General features: G+C 58.9%; 2 protein-coding genes across 2 annotated transcripts; one reads left to right on the forward strand and one right to left on the reverse strand.

Annotated features, from left to right (window-relative positions):
• Positions 1-2,659: 2,659 nt before the first annotated feature.
• On the reverse strand, positions 2,660-6,308 carry LOC128980400 (class I histocompatibility antigen, F10 alpha chain-like). The gene is made up of 7 exons (XM_054398872.1): positions 6,194-6,308; positions 5,530-5,793; positions 4,435-4,710; positions 3,550-3,822; positions 3,352-3,456; positions 3,070-3,113; positions 2,660-2,828 (listed from the first exon to the last, which is right to left on the reverse strand). Exons 1-6 carry the CDS (start codon positions 6,243-6,245, stop codon positions 3,070-3,072), a joined length of 1,014 nt encoding a protein of 337 aa, XP_054254847.1. The 5' UTR covers positions 6,246-6,308; the 3' UTR covers positions 2,660-2,828.
• Positions 6,309-6,736: 428 nt separating this feature from the next.
• On the forward strand, positions 6,737-9,558 carry LOC128980392 (zinc finger protein 660-like). Its single transcript, XM_054398862.1, is given in 5 exon segments — positions 6,737-6,904; positions 7,981-8,400; positions 8,548-9,147; positions 9,150-9,353; positions 9,355-9,558. Coding segments are annotated over 5 exon segments (1,596 nt in total).

A 9,558-nucleotide genomic window follows, 5' to 3' on the forward strand; every position in this document is an offset into this window, starting at 1 on the left:
CCTACGTAAAACACCTCCCATACCTCCCTAACCCCTCACAACCTCTCTAACCCCCTCCAAATCTCCCTAAAACTCTCCCTAAACCCTCCAAAACCTCCCCCCAAACCCCTGAAGTTTCCCTTAAAGTCTCCTTAAAGCTCCTAAAAATACCCCAAAAATGTAGAGTGTGAATCTACAAGGATCCAGTGTGGATTTGCATGGATCCTGCAGGGATCATCAAGGATCCAGTGTAGAATTGCAGGGATCCTGCAGGGATCTGCAAAGATCTAGTGTGGATTTGCAAGTATGTGGTGTGAATCCTCAACCATCCAGCCTCTGAAAGCCGGTGTGGGACTGGGAAATGGGGCCCCAAACTGGGGGTTGGGGAAGAGAGGTCCCAAAACTGGGGGGAGGTGGAGAGGCTCCAAACCTGGGGAGGAAAAAGAGAGGCCCAAAACTGGGGGGGCGGCACAGGAGGAGGGATCACCTAAAAGTGGGGTGAATGAATTGATCTTAAATGACCTCAGATTAAGCTACAGGTGAGAGCCAGGTTGGTGCTCACCCAGACCTTCCCCTCTTGAACCTCTTCCCTGGGGCTGTGTTGAGGTTTCTCAACTGCACCCTCCACCAGCTCCTCCTTCACTTGGTTTTAGTCCACCAGCTCCTTCTCCTCCATTTGATTGTCCTCCTCCATGTGGGTTTCTTCCACCAGCTTCTCCTCCTCCACTTGGTTGTCCTCTACCAGCTTTTCCTCTTCCACTTGATTCTTCTCCACCAGCTTCTCCTCCTCCACTTCGTTGTTGTCCACCATCTTCTCCTCCAACTGCTTTTTCTTCCCCCAGCTTCTTCTCCTCCACTTAGTTCTCCTCCACCACCTTGTCCTCCAGCTGCTTGTTCCGTCTTTTGGGGCGGCTGGTTTTGGGGGGGTCCCCTTACCCTGACACAGGATCAGCTCAAGCTCAGCCCAGTCTCTGCCTCTGTAGGGGTCTGGTACCTGGGATCTAGGATTCAGGGATCTGGTAGCTGGGATCTAGGATTCAGAGATGTTGGATCCACTGCACGTTGTTTGATCTCCAGGGTGCTGGGAACGTCCCAGAGTGCTGGAAAGTGTTGGATCCACTTCATCTCCAGTGCAGAATGATTATGAAGAGCAATGGTTTGAAACTGGAGCAGGGCAGAGTTAGGTTGGACATTAGGAGAAGTTCCTCACTAGGAGAGTGGTGAAACACTTGAACAGGCTGCCCAGGGCCATGGTGGAGGCCACATCCCTTGAGACATTCAAGATCAGACTCGATGTGGCCCTGTGCAGCCTGCTCTAGTTGAGGGTTTCCCTGCTGCCTGCAGGGGGTTGGACAAGATGACCTTGGAGGGTCCCTTCCAACCCACTGGGATCTGTGGATCTGTATCGGTAAATCTCCCTTATCACAGGTCGCAGGATGTCAGGGGTTGGAAGGGACCTCCAGAGATCACTGAGTCCAACTCCCTGCCAGAGCAGGACCATAGAATCCAGCACAGGTCACACAGGAACACATCCCGATGGGGCTGGAGCATCAGCACCAATCACTTCCAATTCATCTCCAGCTCCCCCATGTGCTGCTGCAATTTCTGCTCCCCTCACAGTGGACTTGGCCTTGGATCCTTTGGATCCCCAACTCCCAAACCTTCAGGGATGGCCTTGGGTCTTGTGCTGGTTAGAGGCCAGACAGATCCTCTCCTGCCCCGACAGGGACAGAAGAAGGACTCTCACAAATGGATTGGAGAGTGCTGGAAAGTGTCAATGGAAAAGCAATTGGTGAGACTACAGAAACTACAAAGCACAGTGGCAAAGATATTCCAAAGTGTACAGAGTCCCTTACAGCGCTCCCAAAGGCCTCCCAACACTTCCTTTCTCCCCACCTGAGGGTCTACCCAAAACCCCCAGGGCTCTTTCTTCCCCTCCTTCCCCCACTGCTAGGCTAGTCTCAGGCTGGCCAGGTCTGAGACTGCTACCCCCCTTCTCCTCCTGGCATTAGCCCTAGACAGGCCTAAGAGCCCTTGAGATACTCCCCCCCCCCCATCACCTGATAGAGAGCACCTCCCATGAGAGCAGAGAGAGAAGAAAGAGGAAGGGAAGGACTTTGCAGATGGATTGATAGGGTGCAGGATTTGTGGGTAGAAAGATTCTAATTCCTGTGTGCACCTCCTGGGTTGGAGACTCAGGACCCCGGAGGTGTAACTTCTGTGGCAGGAGCAGGAGGCACCCAGGGTTTCTCTGCCAGAAGCTCCAGGCAGGACCTTTCTCTGTTCTTTTCATCACCATGGCAGGACCTGGAACCTTTCTCTCCTTGCTCCTCCTCAAGCTCACCCCACACATGTCCACCATGGAGAAGCCTTCCCCTCAGTGCCCAGCCCCACGGCCCCCAGCTCATGATGCCCACCACAGGGACACTGATGCCTAGCCAGGTGGGGACAAGCTGGGCAGTCCCCTCCAGCTGCCTCTTCTCATCATCACCATGACAGGACCTGGAGGCCCTCTCCTTGCTCCTCCTCAGCCCCACACTGGTCCACGCTGGAGAACATCAACTCTGCCCCCAAGCAAAACCAGTACAGCCCTCAGGCCAAGGCTGTGGGACCAGTTCAGGCACTGGGAGAGGTGACAAAGTCCACTGGGGCAGGACTGGGGACACACAGCAACATTTATTGACCAGCCAGGAGAACCCCAAGCAGAAGGCAGCAGGTGGCAGCTGGAGGTGATCCCAAAATGGAGACCAAACATATTGCTGAGGGTGGTGGAGGTGTGGTGGGACCTGGGAGAAGCTGCTGGAGGCAGGGCGAGGCTGGTCCTTGTGGCAGTGCTCAGGCAGCGGCAGCTGCAGGGCCAAGAGAAAGAGGCAGAGTCAGGCAGGGTCCTCTCCATGTCCCCGAGACACTGGGGGGGCTCTGGGTGTGCCCCTCCTGCAGTGGCTGTGGGCAGTGGGCAAGGGGCAGGAGGTGGAGTGGGAGCCACAGGCATGGGGGCGGAGGGAGGGAAGGGGAACGGGAAGGGTAAAGGAAAAAAGGAAAAGGGAAGAGGAAGTGGGGAGGGGAAGGGGGAGGAGAGGCACTACTCACCTACTCACCCGGTGCGGTCAGGTTGTAGCCCTTCAGCTGCTGCCCTGAACAGGGAAGGAGCCATCAGCCCGCACCCTGCTCCCTGCCAGGCTCGGGGGCTGCCCAGAGCACAGCGGCTCCTGCCCACAGCCCCTCCCGGTGCTGCCCCTCCCCTCCCATCCCATCCCATCCATCCATCCCATCCCATCCCATCCCATCCCATCCCATCCCATCCCCTCCCCTCTACTTCCCCTCCCAGCCTTCCTCCCACCCGCCTCTCCCTCCCCTCCCCCTCCCCGTTACCTGATCTCCGCTTCCAGACGCCGATCCCGATCCCGACGACAGCCAAGGCGGCGAACATCGCCGCGACCACCGCCAGCACCATGGACAGCGGCGGCGCCTGCGGCTCTTGGGGGGGAAGAGCAGGGCGGGGGTGAGGAGGGGAAGGGGAAACCTCCTCCCCAGTCCCTCCCAGCCCCCCTGCAGCCCCCCCAGGCTCACCCCAGGAATAGAGGCCGGGCTGGGGCAGGCTGGAGTGCTCCACTCGGCAGCGGTAGAGGTCCCGCTCCTGCGGCAGGACCTCGATGGAGGCCCAGGTGAAGAAGGTGCCGTCGCTGTTGGGGGCGATGCTGCCCCGCTGGGTGTCCTGGTCCCGCACCTCGGTGCCCTTCAGCCAGCTGACGGCGATGGGCCGCGGGTAGAAGCCATAAACGCGGCAGGACAAGGTCAGGGTCCCCTGGGTCTCCTTCCTGATCACTCGAACCGTGGGAGGCTCTGGGGACAGAGTGGGTGGCACCAAAGGGTGGTTACATGCAGCCAGCACTGTCTGCTGCTGCCAGGGTTTGGCCACCCCAGCTCAGCTCCTCAGCATCCTCACCACGCTGGGACCCCAGCCCCAGAAGCAGAGAGGGCACCTCGAGTCCTGGGAGGAGCAGCTGATGGAGCTGGGGGTGGTCAGGGTGGGGAAGAGGAGGCTGAGGGGAGACCCCAGTCACAGAGGAGGTTGGAGTGAGGTGGGTTGGTTCTTCTGGCAAGGAACAAAGGATGGGATGGGATGGGAGATGGCCTCAAGTTGAACCTTCTCAGTGTCCGTCTATATGGCCCCAGATCAGGAGAACTACTCAGTGTCCACCTACCCAGCCTAGAGTAGGAGACCTTCTCCTCGGTGCCCAGGTTTAGGTTGGATGTTGGCACCAATCAATTTCTTCACCAAAAGGCTCATTGGGCACTGGAAGAGGCTGCCCAGGGAGGTGGTGGAGTCACCACCCCTGGAGGGGGTTTGAGCTTGAGGAGCTGAGGGTCAGGGGCTCAGAGCTGAGTGCAGCCAGAGGTTGCTTCCTGGTTGGACTCCCAAGCAGGAGCTGCCTCTAGGACTCCCTCCCTCACCTTTCCTCTCCAGCTCAGCCTGCCCATAGCTCAGGTATCTCCTCAGCCACTCCATGCAGGTGTTCTCCAGGTAGTGCTTCATCTCCTCAGCCACTGTCCCATCCTCCTCCCACTTCCTCTTGGTGACCACAGCTGCCGCGTCCGCCGCGCTGAAGCTCATGGAGTCCTTGTCCAAGGCAATGAAGTCCTTCCCATCATAGGCACTCTGATAGTACCCTCTGGTGCTGCCATCCTCCAGCAGGTCACAGCCAATCATTTCCTGCAGCGTGTGAGCCCCTGGAACATCAGCAGGGCACTGGGGCTGAGCAGCTGCTGCAGCCCTGGGCCTTCAGTGGGGCAGAGACCCCCCAGCAGCACCCTGGGAGGGCAAGGGGCTGGGAGGGGTCCCAACTGCTTCTCAGATTCCACCTACCCAGCCCAGAGTAAGAGACCTTCTCCTCAGACTCCATCTACACAGCAAGGGGCTGGGAGGGGTCCCAAATGCTTTGGGCAGTGAAGGAGATAGGAGGGGCTGGGGGAAGTCTCAGTGGCTCTGTGACAGGGGGGAAAGGATCTGAGCACTATGGGGAGGGAGCAAAGGGGTCTGGGGGTCTTGACTGCCATGGGAATGGGGAGGGGATGTGATGGGGTGGCCAATCCTGGGATGGGGGACTGGACATTGGGGGCGTCAGGGGGAAGGTGGGATGCAGTGGGCTGGAGTGACAGAAACTTCACCTTGATTCAAGACAGGACCCCCCTGGGCTGGGGACAGGCTCTCTGGGAGTTTGTGACAATGACCCCAGGCATAGAAAAGCCTACAGGAGCTGGGGCAGGAGTGTGGGACAGGGCAGGAGATTGGGGTGTGGGGGGAACTCTCCTGTCCCACAGATCCCCATCCCAGTCCCACAGATCCCCGTCCCAGTCCCACAGAGCCCAGTCCCAGTCCCACAGATCCCAGTCCCACAGATCCCCATCCTAGTCCCACAGATCCCTGTCCCAGTCCCACAGATCCCAGTCCCAGTCCCACAGATCCCTGTCCCAGTCCCACAGATCCCCGTCCCAGTCCCACAGATCCCCGTCCCAGTCCCACAGAGCCCAGTCCCACCCCACACTCACTCCCACTCTGGTTGTAGCGTCCCTGCACTCTCCCCAGGCTCAGGAGGGCAATCTCTTGGTTGCTGTGCCCTAGCTGGGTTTGGCCATCCCAGTACTGCTGGTCCAGGTTGGCCTTCATCCACTGCACCAGGGGCTCCATCCTCCTCCTCTCACTGTCGTAGCGAGTGATGGGGCTCCCGTCCATGCACCCCACAGACACAAACTGGGGCAGCCCCCGGCTGGGCTCTGACACTGCCAGGTGGAAATAGCGCAGGGAGTGGAGCCCTGCAGGGACACAGAGGGGTGCTGAGAGGTGGAGGGGGGCAGTGGGGCTGGGGGAGGGGACAGGGGTGGGCAAGGAGGCTGGGTCGGGGTCCTACGGGAGTAGATTGGGAGGGTGGGAGGCAGCTTCAGAGAGGAAGTGACGAGTGGGGGGATGTTGGGGCTGGGAAGTGGGGTGCTGGGTCCAGGAAAGCAGAGGCTAGGCCCAGGAAAGGGAGTCTAGGGGGTGCTGCTGATCCTGTGGAGCAGGAAAGGGGGAGGGGAGGGTCAGGTACAGGGGTGTCGCAGTGTCAGGGGAAGGGTCCCGGTGACCAGGAAAGGCGGAGGGGGGGCGGGGAGGGGAGGAGGTTTGGAGGAGTCTCTGTGCCCGGCTGGGCCGTAGGGCTCCCGGATCCCCACTCACCACTCGTGACCCCACAGAGGAGCCCCAGCAGCAGCCCCAGCGCCAGTGTCATGGAACTGCTTCAGTCCCGCGGGCAGGCACAGTGTGCTCAGAGCCCCCCAAAGCCTCCGGAGGTGCCTTGGCTGCGCGGCAGAAGAGCGAAAGTGAAAGCAGAGAGAGGCTGCGCAGCGAGAAGCAAAAGTGAGCTGGCAAGGGGCCAGAGCTGAGCTGGGTAAGGGAGCGGAGCTGAGCTGGCAGGGGCCTGGGGCTGCTCCCCCTCGCAGCACTGCAAACCCTCGGCGAGTGGCAGCACCGTTTGGGTTCCTCTCCTAAGCCTTGTCCACAGTTGGCACCGTTTGGGTTCCTCTCCTAAGCCTTGTCCGCAGCTGGCACCGTTTGGGTTCCTGTCCTAACCCTTGTCCACAACTGGCACGGTTTGGTTCCTCTCCTAACCAGAAGAGCAGTGCAAGCTCTTCATGGATTCGATGGACATCCTGGTCTCCTGGGAAAACCTCGTAACTTCTCAACAGAACCTTTATCTCCATCTCCATCTGCTCCAGCGGCATGTTTCCACCCCCCGGGGCAATTGAGTCAGAACAATCAGGCTCATCGACTCTTTCCACCCGTCCAGGAATTCCAGAAGCCGCACGGACCTTTCCCAAGTCCAGTGCTGACCGCCCAGGCTACACGCATGCACAGCACGCCCAGGCACACCGCCCCCCGAGCCATAGCGTACCGAGGCGTAGCCGCATCCGGCTGCACAGCTCTCCCCCAGGAGAGGGAGTGGCTGCACTGCAACTCGCCGTTGCGGGAAAGACTCTCACACAAATGGATTGGAGAGTGCTGGAAAATTTAAATGGAAAAGCAATTGGTGAAACTACAGAAACTACAAAGCACAGTGGCAAAGATATTCCAAAGTGTACAGAGTCCCTTACAGCACTCCCAAAGGCCTCCCAACACTTCCTTTCTCCCCACCTGAGGGTCTACCCAAAACCCCCAGGGCTCTTTCTTCCCCTCCTTCCCCCACTGCTAGGCTAGTCTCAGGCTGGCCAGGTCTGAGACTGCTACCCCCCTTCTCCTCCTGGCATTAGCCCTAGACAGGCCTAAGAGCCCTTGAGATACTCCCCCACTGTTACCTGATAGGGAAGCACCTCCCACGGGAGCAGAGAGGGAGGAAAGAGGAAGGGAAGGACTCTGCAGATGGATTGATAGGGTGCAGGATTTGTGGGTAGAAAGATTCTAATTCCTGTGTGCACCTCCTGGGTTGGACACTCAGGACCCCGGAGGTGTAACTTCTGTGGCAGCAGCAGGAGGCACCCAGCCTGAACTGCCACAGTGGTCACTGGAGACGATGTAAGAGTCTTCCTCAAAGTGTATTTTTCACCTTTGGTCCCTTTACTTGTTTCTCATTGTGTTCCAGCTCTTCTTATCTCTTGGACTGACGATTTCTGCTTTTTTTGTCACAAGTAGGATGCAAACCTTGACCCTTTATGTTAAATGTTTAACTATGTCCTATAGGTAGCCCTGTGATGGAGAACCTGGGTCTGGTCTGGTGTAGCACAATGAGTGTGAAGCAGAGCTGCACCTCCTGTGATCAATAAGGGCTCTCTGGTACATGCTTAGAAAATTGAAGGTCCCTTCTCAAAAACAGGATTAGACAACTACAGCTCCTTCCACCAATGTTCTTTGATTTGGTATTTCTCCTTCCTCACAGTGGCACCAGTAACACCAGTAACATCAGTAAACAGTGGCACCACTAGCATAGGAGACACCAGTAAACAGTGGCACCAGTAACACCAGTACCACAGGAAACACCAGTAAACAGTGGCATCAGTAGCACCAGTAGCCCTGGTGATAGCAATAGCCTCAGTAGCACCAGTGCCACCAGTAACCCCAGTGCCACCAGCAGCCGCAGCGCTGTCCCGCCCCCGTTGCCAGGCACAGCTCCGAACGAGCCTTTGTTGCAGGAAGCAGTGGGGCCCGGAGCTGAGAGCAGGGCGGCGATCGGAACTATCGCGACAGTGCCGAGAGCTGGCGCCGGGATCTCGGCCGTGCAGCTTCCGGGCTCCGTGCTTGGGCGGTCCAAGGCTCCTGCCCGCCCTGTCCGGCCGCGGGCAGTTGGGACCTGGGGCTGGCAGCGGGCTGAGCTCTCCAGCATGGAGCCTCGGAAGGAACCGGGCGAGAGCCCCCCCGAGACCGAAATGCAGCAGGAGGACGAGAAGGAGAAAGTGGAGGAAGAGGAGCGGGAGGAAGAAAAAGAGGAGGAGGGGGAGGAGGAACTGGAGGAGGAACAGCAGGAGGAAGAGGCGGAGGAAGAGAAGAAGGATGAAGATGAGGGTGAAGCTGCCGCGGACCCCCCTGTGCCAGCCGAGCAGTGCTCCGAGTGCGGGCAGAGCCTCCCGGCCGGCTGGCAGCCAGGGACGCAGCGGTGCCCCCAGCCTGGTACCCAGCAGCGCTTCTTCTGCACCCACTGCGGCCAGAAGCTCTCCAGCTTCCCCCGGCGGCAGCGGGGAGGCACCCAGCCGGGCACCAAGCTGCGGTTGGGCTGCGCTGAGTGCGGCAAGAGCTTTGGGAGCAGCTCTGCTCTCAACTGTCACCGTCGCCTCCACACTGGGGAGAAGCCCTACAGCTGTGGTGAGTGTGGCAAGTGCTTTGCCAGCAGGTCTGCTCTCAGCTGTCACCAAGCCATCCACACCAGGGAGAAGCTGCACAGCTGCAGTGATTGCGGCAAGAGCTTCACCAGCAGTACGACTCTGATGTGTCACCGTCGCCTCCGCACTGGGGAGAAGCTGCACAGCTGTGGTGAGTGTGGCAAGAGCTTCACCAACAGTTACCACCTTAACAGGCACCGTCGCCTCCACACTGGGGAGAAGCCCTACAGCTGTGGTGAGTGTGGCAGGAACTTTGCCCGCAGCTCCACTCTCAGGGAGCACTGCCAAATGCATGGCGGTAAAAAGCAGTTCCCCTGTGAGGCGTCTGTGACAAGAGCTTCACCAAGAGCACTGCTCTAATCCAGCACTGGCACCTCCACACCAGGGAGAAGCCGTATGGCTGTGCTGAGTATGGCAAGAGCTTTGCCCGCAGGTCTACTCTCTGGCATCACCATCACATCCACAGTGAGGAGAAGCCCTACAGCTGCGGTGACTGCGGCAAGAGCTTTGCCTACAGCTGTGCTCTCAGGGGGTCACCGTCACCTCCACACTGGGGAGAAGCCCTACAGCTGCAGTGGCTGTGGCAAGAGCTTTGCCTACAGCTCTGCTCTCCGCAGTCACCATCGCCTCCACACCAGGGTGAAGCTGTTCAGTTGTGGTGATTGTGGCAAGAGCTTTGCCTACAGCTCTGGTCTCCACAGGCACAAATGCCTCCACACCAGTGAGAAGCTGTAG

This window comes from Indicator indicator, unplaced genomic scaffold, assembly GCF_027791375.1.
Source record: "Indicator indicator isolate 239-I01 unplaced genomic scaffold, UM_Iind_1.1 iindUn_scaffold_154, whole genome shotgun sequence".
NCBI lineage: Eukaryota > Metazoa > Chordata > Aves > Piciformes > Indicatoridae > Indicator > Indicator indicator.

Coding starts and splice junctions, on each gene's coding strand:
- LOC128980400 (XM_054398872.1), bottom strand. CDS start 6,245: ATGACACTGGCGCTGGGGCTGCTGCTGGGGCTCCTCTGTGGGGTCACG. Junction 4,711..5,529: donor ACGCTACAACCAGAGTGGGA/GTGAGTGTGGGG, acceptor CTGATGTTCCAG/GGGCTCACACGCTGCAGGAA. Junction 3,114..3,351: donor CGTCTGGAAGCGGAGATCAG/GTAACGGGGAGG, acceptor TTCCCTGTTCAG/GGCAGCAGCTGAAGGGCTAC.